The sequence below is a fragment of the Lagopus leucura genome, unplaced genomic scaffold, assembly GCF_019238085.1.
Source record: "Lagopus leucura isolate 7727_CA_CO unplaced genomic scaffold, USGS_WTPT01 Super-Scaffold_100001, whole genome shotgun sequence".
In the NCBI taxonomy this organism is placed as follows: Eukaryota; Metazoa; Chordata; class Aves; order Galliformes; family Phasianidae; genus Lagopus; species Lagopus leucura.
This window is the reverse complement of record NW_024962262.1, coordinates 72,993,377-73,005,481: the sequence shown is the minus strand read 5'-3', so window position 1 is coordinate 73,005,481 and position 12,105 is coordinate 72,993,377. Positions and strand designations below refer to the sequence as shown.

The following is a 12,105-nucleotide window of genomic DNA, read 5'->3' as shown; positions in this document are numbered from 1 at the left end:
GTAGCGGCGGAGGGGTCTCTGAGAGGCCGGGTGGCCCTTACCGAGGGAGGAGGAGGCGGAGGAGGAGGAGGAGACGGAGGAGGAGGAGGGGCGAACCGGGGTGGCTGCGCGGGGCCGCGGAGGCTGAGGGAAGCTCCCGCTGAACGCCTCTGGGAGGAGGAAGCGGGCGATTGGACGGCGGCCGCCGTTCCTTAGCCGAAGCGGGAGGCTGTAGGGCGGCTCGCTGTGCCCGGGGGCCGGGCCCTTGCGGGAAGGCAGCTCCAGTCGGGCTTGCAGCTGCTCCCGGCGGGAGGTGGCCGGGCCGTCTTTACAGCCGAGGCCGGTGGGGTGGGCGCCGCTGCTGTGCTGTGCTGCTCGGCCTCCCGTTGTTCACTGCCGTCCTTCTTCTGCAGCCGATCTCTTCTTTATTTACTCTCAGTGCGAGCGGGGTTGCCGCTGTTCTTTCAGTTTCTCAATACGCCGTGGCTGAAACTGGCTATTTTCGAGGGACTTTCTCGTTTGTATGGTTGTACGCCTCTAAGTAACGCTAGCAACGCAAACACGTAGCTTGGGGCCTTGCTTTGAAATCTGGAATTAAGTGGTGGGGGGAAGCTGGATCCTTACAGGAAAATAACTGTTCAGGTGTCAGAATGTAAAGCATACGTCACGTGTTGGACTGGGTCATCTTTATGGGTCCGTTCCAACTCGGAATATTCTGTGGTTTATGGTGCTTCAGTGTGCCCTCAGCGCTGCTTAAATTACCTTAATTTAATTGGCGTGATTGCAGAGATTACGTGTAAGTGTCACCTGCTTGAAGTTTGGGAATTGCACTTTCATTCAGCATCTAAGTTCCTGATTTTTATTAGGGAAGGGCTCATCTGGCTTTTTAGATAACATAATGCTTTAAAAAAAAAAAAATTGAAATCTCCCTTTGCATTTGAATGCGTGAGTAGTTTAATTTAGGGGAAAAGCATGCCTCTGTTAACATCTGTTGTGGGTAGCACGACTTGGGATATGATTTAAAATCTATCTTGGGTTAGAAATCGCATTGGCAAACTTACAGATCAGAAGTCTCAACTAGAATTGGTGTAGCTAACAGCAATTGGTAATTTTCTGATATGTATTCAGGATGCTCTTTTTTTTTGTTGTTGGTAGTCATAACTTAAGATTTTCATTCAGTGTATTTTTAACTGCAGCTTTATTTATTTATTTAGGTAGGTTTTCAATACAGAGATGGAATAGCTGATAACAGTTGTTGTAGCAGATAACACCTTTGTGTACCTTCAGACAATGTTTCCCAGTGAAGAGCAATGCAGAACCGGCTCTTGGTCTCTTCTGTCAGCCACTGCTCTGTGGAAATAAGTTGGGCTTCAACAGAACGTGTGCATTAGTTTCATAGGCATGCAGGAACCACACAGGTGGTGTAAGCAGGCCTGGCAATTCATTCTTATTCTGGTGTTTATCTCTTGCTGTTGCTCTGGTAAAATGTTTGCTCATGTGCACCATGAGACATATTGTGAGAGTGATCCAGGTTAAAAATACGATTTAAAAAAAGGGTTGTAATTTGCATCAGATCCGTGCTGCAGTTCGTTGTTGTGGTCGTGTAAGTGTATCAGCATAACTGAAAGGGAGAAGGAAAGGAGAATGTAGCGGAAAGGGGATGAGCAGCCAGATGGAAGAAAAGCAGGAGGAGGAGAATGATAGTGGTGTTGTTCATCCAAAAGCTGCAAAATAGCTCTGATAGACAAGGCTGCTTGCTCAGTAGTTATGATTTGTGCATGAAATGATCCGTGAGGGATGGAATAGTTCAGTTTTTCTTGGAAAACTGGAATTCCCAAAGCTGTTGTTTTATTGTTAAATATTTACTGCTCATAATTATAGGAGATGCTCTGCCTGGTACAGTGAGTTTTTCTGTCATATGAGCTGTAGATACAGTTTGAAATTTACTTGGATTTTCAGAGGGAATTTGCTGCACTTCTCAGGATGCCAAATGGAATAGCTAACCAAAACCCACTCAATGACAGAATATTTTTGGTCAGTGTGCAAAGCAGCTGGATCATTTTAACCACAGCCATACTGACAAAGCCAAAAGTGAGCATTCACGTGGGGATTAACACTCATACTGTATCCTTAGTACTGCATAACTCATAAAGCTAAATAGGCTTAAATATTTCCTACCGAGTTCCACTTCAGTTGTGTTAGCAGCTGGATATGCTTTGAAGCAAGCTAGAGAGTGCCCTTCAACCACTCTTCTCCATCTTCTTAGTCTGATTTTCTTGTGTATCCTTGTTTCACAGCCTCCCATTAGTAAATGATGCTATCTGCTGCAACTCTTTGAAAGCAGGACACAAGGGGAGATGGTGTTAAGTTGAAGGAGGGAAGATTTAGGTTGGATGTCAGGGGGAAGTTATTTACAGAGAGAGTGGTGAGGTGCTGCACAGGCTGCCCAGAGAGGTTGTGGATGCCCCGTCCCTGGAGGTGCTCAAGGCAAGGTTGGATGGAGACCTGGGCAGCCTGGTCTAGTATTAAATGTGGAGGTTGGTGGCCCTGGCTGTGGCAGAGAGGTTGGAGATTCATGATCATTGAAGTCTCTTCCAACCCTGGCCATTCTGTCATTCTGTAGCTTTTCCTGTGAACTGCCCTCCAGGCTGCTCACCTTTAGCTGAAGGAGCTTTAGAGCCAAGAACCAATTTCTTAAAGATCTCATGTTCCAACTCGTATCTTCTAGTTTTGTATAACTGTTCACGTTCCTGCAGTTGGGTACCACCTCTCAGCCTTTTTCACAACCTTACCATCTGAAACAGCAATTCAGGAGAGACTGGCAGAATTTTTATGTTTGTTTATAAAAGATGTTTCTTTTTGGAGTTAGTCACTGGTATGCAGCTGTGACACGAGGAATGGAGAGGCATCGCGTTATCAAGGCACTGCATGAGGAGATTTTCTTGCTGTACTGATCCACACTTTGCCTCACAGAAAAGAGGACACAGCTCTGATTGTGTCAGTCCCACAGATGCTGAAGTTCTTTCTTTCCTCAGCGCTGTCTGAGCAGGGCAGGTTCACAACTATAAATTCATGCCTTTCAAAACTACTTGTGGTCCTTTTTTCAGGTCTTAAGATCTGCTGAGCTGTCATATAGTAGACTGAAGAAATTGAAAGCTCCATTTAACAGGAGCTGTGGTGTACATGCCATTTCCGGTAATTGGGCTCCATGTCTTAAATCCTAAATTATTTGTAAGCATCCATTAGGAATTTTTTTAAAAGCACAGTGACTTGGGCTGATTGAATTCACCACAGTTTATAAAACAGTAATTTTAAAACACGTGGCAGTAAAGAGGGTAGTGTCTGTCTATACTTGCAGTCTAAATTGGTGGAGAAATACCAGGGCTAACTTGCAATCCAAAAGTGTGTCTGCTCTCTCAATGACCTTTGAATCAAGGTGAGATTTCTTGGCAGTTGATGCTGATCTGAACAAGGGCTGCTGCAGCTTTGCTCCCACTGTGGCACCTGGCTCTGGAACTTGTTTGTAGCGTTATTCTTTTCTCTGATAAATGATCTTGGGGACCCAAAGTGGTTGCTTCCTCTAGTTTAGTCCTTACTAATTATGTGAAAGTGATTGTTACTGTAGCAGTTGTATAAAATTGGTTGTGTGGATACATACATGCTATTCTAAAATATTTTCCTTATTTTATATATGGTATGGATTATGTTTTCTCATGCACCTGTACTTCACGAGAGCTATTTCCAGCGTTGGATATTCCTAGATGCTTTTTATGCCATCAGTGTAACTGCACCAATGAGGCATAAGCATATATGTGCACTGCTCAAGAGCTTGTAAAAGCATAATTACAGATATTCTCTGCAAATACAGCTATACCAAGGTCAACAATTAAACTTCCCCAAACGTTGCATTGACAAATCCATAAGTTATGTGATTCCTAGTTCTGCTTTTCCTGTTCTTTTGATCTGAGTGAATGTATACAAACCTAGGCTTTCATAAATGACTTGAGAATACTTTTATCACTGACATCTATAAAATGTGTCACATAAATACATATTTTACTGTGCACGTTGCCGTCTAGTCCTAGTAGTGCCTACATTCTTGTGGTTACATCTGATAGTAAATGAGGCTGAAATATACGAGCCTGAATTGCCAGCATTTACAGCTACCATTTGAAAGAATCTGACAGGTCCCAGTAACAGGCAGTTTTGATCAATATGGGCAAAGGGAGCAGTGACATTAGACACTAAGTCACTGGGTGTATTAGGTGGGATTTTTTTCCAGATTAATACTCATGGTTTAAAATGTGCATTTTTGATATTTGAGAGCTTATGTTAAGTTTGTTACTTTTGGATGGAAGCATGGATGGGTTTTTGTAACTTCACCCTGGATCACAAACTGATGCTGTTGTTTCTGTTTTATTTCAGCTTTGCCCAAAGTTCCTGCATACCAACTCTACCAGTCACACCTGGCCCTTCAGTGCAGTTGCTGAGCTTATAGGTATGTGGATCACTAATACTTATGAAACTTTATCTCCAGCTGTGATTTTTTTGTTCCATCAAATAAGATCTTACTCTGTTCCTGCTTGATGTGGTTAACCAGGTTTGAATTTTGTTAGGACGAATACATACAGGCACACGTTAATGTGAGAGAGCACGCTCATGTAGGAAATTGTTATGCATTCTTATTAATCTCTATTTCTAACTGAGTGACAAAGGGTCCAACCGTGAAAGCATACTGACCAGCTTGCACACTGTCAGCCTTTGTTATTCCCCTTATTCCTCCACCCTTGTTATCCTACACTTTTTTTCACCCGTTGGACCTTTCCATTTTCTTCACTTCAGTGCTTCTTCCAAAACATCTTTCAGTAATTTCTTGACATTGACACAATGCCCCTCAAACATCCTTATTTTGTTTTGGGTTATGGTTGAGTAGTTCCTTTTAACAGTCCATTCAACAGCGTCCCAGGAGTTCTGTTATTGCTTTTATCATCTGCTGTTTGTTAGGGGTTGAGTATAGGTTTGACTTATTAGAGCCTGTTTGTCATTTTTGTCTTTTATTTTGAGTAACTGGTAAGTAAATACTCTTGTTTCCTTAGTTGGGGAATGGTTAGTGTACTTTCTCTGTTTCCTTACAGTAAAGGTGGGGTATGAAAAGATCTGTTAATCTAGCAGTTGTCTGCTGCCAAAGGGAGCTGCTTTTGTGGCCGCACATTCCTTTGCTTCCTCTGCCCTGGTTTCGTCGTTTGTTAATTCAGAAGAGGAGTAACCTAACAAAATAAGAACTTTTCTGTTAGATAAGGCCAGAATTGCCAGAAGGACGGAAATCATAACCGTATGACTATGGGGAGGACTAGATGTTTTGGTGATGAGTCATGGCTGAAAAGCTAAGTCATTTCAGCTGTCTTATCTTGTCATGCCATACCTGGCTGGAATTAATAAACATATGCAGTCTAAGGCATAGAAGCTTGCCTTCTTCCTTCCTTTGGCCTCTGTTTCGTCATATGCTTTGCTTTAAAAAAGGTCTGCAGAACCACAGAATCGTTCAGGTTGGAAAAGACCTCTGAGATCATCAAGTCCAACCCATCCCCATTGTGCCCATTCACCATGTCCTCAAAAGCTCAGCTCCATGCTCCTCACTGGGCCCAGCAAACCCTTTTGTTCAAAGGGTGTTTTTGGCAGTGCTTTTCTTTCCTTTTCTTCCATTAGTTGGTGTGTTCATTAGGAAAATATCAGAAACTTCTCAGGCAGCTTGTGCTTCTAATTCATTTTCCAAATGCACAGTGAGCCAAGAGTAAATTTTTTAAGGTGAATTTAATTGACCTTTACAATGGCATTAGGCAGATTGGCTTAAAGTCTGTTAGAGTATAATGTAACCTGGTGAGATTTTAGGGAAGGTTATTGGAAAAACCTCTTGATTCGGATTGCTTTTCCTCTTCCTTCCCCCTTAGCTTTTTTTGTGCAGAGAAAAGAAGCGTGGTTTATGACTGGGAAGGCACCATAGAATCACAGAATCATTCACAGAATCACAGAGTGGCCAGGGTTGGAAGGGACCTCAAGGATCATGAATCTTCAACTCCCCTGCCATATGCAGGGCCAAATCATTCAGGTTGGAAATGACCTCTCAGATCCCTAAGTCCAACCCTAATAAGCCACACCCACTGTGCCCACTGCCCACGTCCCTCAGGGCCACATCCCTGCAGCTCTGGAGCACCTCCAGGGATGATGACCTCACTACTCCCTGGGCAGCTGTGCCCTTCCTTTGGAGAAGAAATTGTTCCTACTAATATCCGACCTGATGAACAGATGGGGAAGAACTGAAAGAGATAAGGGAGGAAAAGAGCAGGATGGGCACATCCTATCTCCACCCACCTCCTGGCTGGAAGCTCCCCACATGGGGGTACGATGCATCTCTGCGTGCCATAAGGAAAGCTGGGGAGCCTTGGGCAGCCAGGCAGAGGGTGAGAAACACCAACCCCCCTGTTGTGCTCAGCACGTTGCTCAAGCAGAATGAGTCCCTCAGTGGTTGTCTCCGGGGAGGGGACACGCACACACCATGTGCCAACACATCTGCAGCTCTCTGATGTGTTAGCATGCAACCAAAGGCACAGCAGTGACATGACTAGTGAGTCATTTTGGTTTTGTGAACTGTCTTTCACATGCTATGTGCACGGCTACATCGTATGCCAAATGTCAAGCATTATTTATTGGGCTGTGTTATGGAGGCCTGAGTTTTCTTCTGTCCACTCATTAAGATGTTAATGATCTATATGCTGAAGTTTGCTTTTTAAACTCTAGTCCCTAGTGTCAATGTTTGGTAATTATGTTGCTGATTTCTGCTAGACCTCAGTCAGTTTAAATGTAAGTGAGCTATTGATGCTATTTCCAGGGGAGAAGTTAAATGGGACATCTAGAGAGAGTTGGTGAGCTAGCAAATCAGGAAGCTTGCACAAAGTATAGACTGACTTAAAATATTTTCACTCTAATTGTACTTGAAATGTTTTATTGATGCTGAATTATTTTTATGAACTTTTTTCACTGTGGATGCAATGTGTAGTGTATGCTCACAGACAGCAAGCTGTGAGTTATGATTGCTTTCTATGCCTGCTGTGTTGGCCTGAGCTGTGTATTTCTCCCTTTCAGTTAAACCTGTGAAACAAATAGTGAGGCAGGGACACACGTTCTTTCACAGCTCTTTCAAATCCTGCAAATAGGGAGTTTAAGATAAAGCATTTTATGCTTCTGTGGAAGTTGTGCCTCCTTAGATCTGAACAACTTGCAGTAGCAAGATGTATGTTTGTGGCTGTCGGCTCTGCTGGTAATGAAGTGGAGCAGCAATAATTTTTTTCACTTAGGCCTCCAGTACTTGGGCTTCAGGCTTTTGCTTTTTTTTTAACGTCTGATTTCTCATTTAGAACGTCCACAGTATGTAAGATATTTTTGTAGCTGTGTATATGTGCCATCATCTGGAGTGTGGACAGTAACCTCACCACCAGCCAGTCAGATGAGGTGTTTCGGTGGCTGGAAGTGAATTTTGCAACAGCTGCCTGGGATGCAGAAAGCAAAAGTAGAAACTTGTCTGGTTTTTGTTTCCTGTTCTCTGTTTCAGCTACTCATCTCAACCAAAGTTTTTGGCTGTATGTTGCTGTCATTCGTAGCAGCTGGAAAATTTTTCTTGTTTTCAGGCAAGATTTGCTGGCTTTTGATGGAACTTCTTCATGGTAATGTTTTGATTCACTGAGATAGTAAGCTGAAGAATACAAGATGTAAGGGGTCCATAACACCGCTTAGTTTTGCTCACTCAAAAGGAATTCAAATAGCATCTAAGCGATGTTTAACTTTTGCTAACTCAGAAGGAATTGCTTAGTTTAACTTTTGCTAACCCAAACACATTCCCAAAAGGAAGCCTTCTCAAGTCAGCAGAAAGGGGCCAACGGGAGAGCAATGGAAAGGGGGAGCAAACAGGATAACAAATTGCAGAGGCACGCATGGTGGGAGAAGAGCTCAAAACTGGGACAGAGGTCGGAAGGACGTGGCGAGGAAGATTACTGACTTCATCCAGGGATGACCACCAGGTGGGGAGGAAGACGTCGAGCCTTCATCCAACGACCACCAGAGGAAGCTACTGCACACGCACTAGGGGAGGGACAGTATGTAAATGAATTCCCAGAAAAGTAATGAATATGTCAGTAGGTCTTGGGAAATACTGCTGAATATGTATGGGCTTAGCTTATAAATGTATCGAGATCCCACTCTGGTGTGCAAGCTAGGAGGAGTGATCCACCTTGTACCCGGCGTGTGGCGCAGCACCGAAATAAAAACGTATCTGCTCTTGTAACTTTCTGTGGTTTAGAGAGTTTGATTCTGCAAATCACTACTGTTTATAAGTATAGTTATAAAGAGGATAGTATTGTAGGAGGCTTCATTTTTAGCACAACGTTTTCTTTATTAAAAAATTCTAATAAAAAAAGGTTTTTATTTCAGTGAAACTTTCCATGACTTTCCTGAGGAGTCTGAGTGAGCACATAATTCCTGCAACTTCCTGAAGGGAGGTCGTGATGAAGAGGGGTTTGGCCTCTTCTCCCAGGCAGCAAACAGGACCCTAGGAAATGGCCACAAGTTGTACCAGAGGAGGTTTAGGTTAGACATAAGGAAGAACTTTTTCTCTCTCAGAGTGGTCAGGCACTGGAATGGCTGCCCAGGGAGGTGGTGGAGTCGCCATCCCTGGCAGTGTTCAAGAGGTGTCTGGATGAGGAGCTGCGAGGTATGGTTTAGTGCTTGTGGTAGCAGTGGTAATGGGAGGGTGGTTGGATTAGATGATTTTGTAGCTCCTTTCCAACCTTGTTATTCTATGATTCTGTGATCACATACCTGACTGCAGAGATGAAAAGCCGCTGCAATTGTAGAGCTCCTTTAGTTCCCTGTACCTCTGCAGGGTCGTTGGATTACCACAAGTGCAAAATTGAGAGCCCACAATGCCATATTGGACAAACGTTTTTTGATGAAGCACAGCACCATAATAAAGTTAGAGACAGCAATTCCATATAGTTAAAGCATTGCAAGACTAATGTTTGGCAGATAGACTGTGTGTGTGTATGACTACCAGATAAGGCTGTGTTATGTGTCACATAAGCATTTAAATAACTTTGAGAGTTGCTTTTTGGCATGTTCACTGGAATTGAGCACTTTCAGTGCAAGCGTGTTTTAAGTGTTTACTTTTCTATGATTCCTTTTTTTCTTAGTATCCTGTTCTTGTTTACTTTTCTCCACTTCAGATAACGCTTATGATCCAGATGTGAGTGCTAAACAGATATGGATAGACAAAACAGTGATAAACAACAATATATGCTTGACGTTCACTGATAATGGAAACGGTATGAACTCAGAGAAGCTGCACAAAATGCTAAGGTGGATAACCTCTTTTGTGTATTTTTTTCTTGTCACAATTCCAGTTTCTATTTTTGTTACTGTTAAGCTTAACTCCTTTCTCTCACATGTAATCTACTATGCTCATTTTTCTATTTAGCGCTTTTGAGGGTGAGTGATTACCCAAGTGAGGCTCTAGGACAGAGATGCTAGTACAGCTTTCATACAGCTTTCGCTGTTTATCTCCTAGTTTCCTTTTATCCTTTCCATCAGCATTCCCATTTACTTTTCTGTGCAGGGCATGTGCAGTGTAAACTCTGTAGTGCCTTTCAGTGGAAGGAGAATATTTTCTGCATTTGAGCATGCTTTAGACTAAGTTAGCAAATGAGAGACAAGGGAAGTTCAGTTCAGTCCAATTCTTTGAAGTGTTGAAAATGTACTACGGAAATGTTAAGGGGAATTAAATTGATGCTGTTATAATTTTTACCTTCTAATATCCTATAGTATTTGAACTGTTCTTTCTGCAGTTAGCAAACCGATTGCTGTTCAAGTTCTCTTCTATTATGAAAGATAGTCGTCTGATTCCAGATAAGTCTCTGGATATAAATTTGAGGAACCTTGAATTCAAATGACTGTTTTTCTGCAATATACCATAATTAATAGCTTATTTGTCAAATTCCATGCTCCATATACAGTTACACATTTGTCTTCAAGTGTGATGTGTAGTTCACCTGTAGAATATATGTGGATCGTGTATATTTAAGCAAACGGGAGGAGTGACTAAAGAGGAAAATAACCTAAGGGACTTTTTCCAGTATTCATTGCAAAGCCAGTGGATAAATATTAGAAACATGTGGGAATGTACCTTTGTATGATTACAGGCAGATGGTGTCTTTTAGATAATTAAAAGATGAATCTAACTTTTTCCAAATTCTTGTGTCGTGATTTTAGGAATATTATACAGGTGTTCTCACAGTTTGTGTTGCTGTGCACTGTTTAATTGCATGGTAGTCCCTGATCTCTAGAACAAGAGATGGACTCAATGTGGTTAAGTCAAATGTGATGCACTTTGCATGCATCTTCTGGGTTTTCAGTTGTCTGGGGGGCTTTTTACACTCTTCTAATATCTGTTTTTTTCATATCAGCTTCGGCTTCAGTGAGAAATCTGTGATGAATGGCCGTGTTCCAGTGGGACTGTATGGAAACGGGTTTAAATCAGGGTCCATGCGCCTGGGGAAAGATGCAATAGTCTTCACCAAGAATGGAGAAACCATGAGTGTTGGTCTCTTATCTCAGACTTACCTTGAAGTCACAAAAGCAGAACATGTCATGGTTCCTATAGTGACATTCAACAACCAACATATCCTTTTGACAATTTCCTAACAAAAAGTTGTGTGTGTGTCTCAAATGTGGTTGGTAACATCATTAAAGGAAATCTCCTTGTCGTGTTTTAGAGATGCATTCTAAGATGGGCAGAAGATTATTTAAGCTATAACGTGTTTAAGAACTTTTACATTTTTTTGGAGCTCTGTATTTGAGATGTGGAATGAGAGCCTCTGAGTGGTGCAGGATCCTATTGCAGAAGTTTACTAATCTTCTGAATTATTATTATTATTTTTTAAGTAACATTTAAGGTTACTTTCCTTAACATTTTGCTTACGACAGATAAGTGATCCAGCAGAATCCAAAAACAGTTTGAAGGCCATCTTAACACATTCTTTATTTTCTACTGAGGAGAAATTAGTGGCTGAACTAGATGCTATAATGGGGAAAAAAGGAACAAGAATCATAATTTGGAATCTCAGAAGGTAAGATGAGGCCCAGTTGCTCATATCTTTCATTTGCATTATCTCTTCAGCGTCTGCAAGTACACAAGGATTTTTTTGCAGAGTAACTCTAGAAGACTGGATGGAAAGTTAGCTGCAGTTGGTGAAATTAGACTCAAATTATTTGGCCAAAGGAGAACATAAAGGATTCTGTATTTCATTTTGATAAAATCTTTTACTGTTCCGGAAGAAAAATTGAAATAAGAGTATTTATAAATCTGGTATCTCAAACCAATTGGGAAAGACTTGAATCTTTCTAAACTTCTTAACTGTTTATCATAGTAAAAACAGAAGTCCAAGTAAATAGATGCAGTTCATTACATTTATCTACATATATATATATATATATATATGTGGGATTACTCACAGAAGAATGGATTTTCAGACTTTGGTAGCTTGGAGTTGCTGTTTTCTTTCTTTAAACAGCTGCTGTAGCAGTGGCAGCTGGATGTTATCGTTTCTCATCTCCTTTCCCTTTCGTCCTCTTACGTGGTTGCTGCTCTCTAACTTAGAGGGAGCTCATATCATGATCCATTGGAATAATTTAGCTTGCTTTTAACAGTGATGGAGCTAGTTGTTTGGGAGTATGTTACCTCGTTTTATGCTCCTGAGTGCTTTGTTTACTGCAGTTTTGAAAACCTGAAATAGCAAGGTATCCGTAAGAAGCAATTTCAAGTGGTTTTATGGGCCAGTAAATTTGGCAGGAAAATAGTTTATTCTTGCCTGTCAGGAAAAAAAAAAAAAAAAAAGGATGGAGAGAAAACTCATTCTGGGATACAATGGATTAAATGTTACAGAACAAAACAAAACCTCAGTCAATCATAGCTGATGAAAGGCTTTCTTCTTTTCCTATTTCATTAATTTCTTCTATATTTTAGGAACTTGCATCACTTTTAGCTTAGTAGATTTTTATGCAAGAAAGCTGGAGGTAACAAAA

At 41.6% G+C, this 12,105-nt stretch overlaps 1 protein-coding gene across 6 annotated transcripts in view; it reads left to right on the top strand.

Annotated features, from left to right (window-relative positions):
- MORC3 (MORC family CW-type zinc finger 3) overlaps positions 1-12,105 on the top strand; it is a 29,632-nt gene that overhangs the window by 167 nt on the left and 17,360 nt on the right. For 2 of the 6 annotated variants that reach the window (XM_042867184.1, XM_042867187.1), the window contains exons 2-5: positions 4,405-4,477; positions 9,252-9,384; positions 10,488-10,702; positions 11,003-11,150. In XM_042867184.1, coding sequence (XP_042723118.1) covers positions 4,405-4,477; positions 9,252-9,384; positions 10,488-10,702; positions 11,003-11,150 — 569 coding nt within the window. Of the gene's footprint in view, positions 1-267; positions 328-352; positions 509-2,626; positions 3,175-4,404; positions 4,478-9,251; positions 9,385-10,487; positions 10,703-11,002; positions 11,151-12,105 lie in introns of those variants that run through there. The other 4 variants (XM_042867189.1, XM_042867186.1, XM_042867185.1 and 1 more) reach the window with 4 other exon arrangements.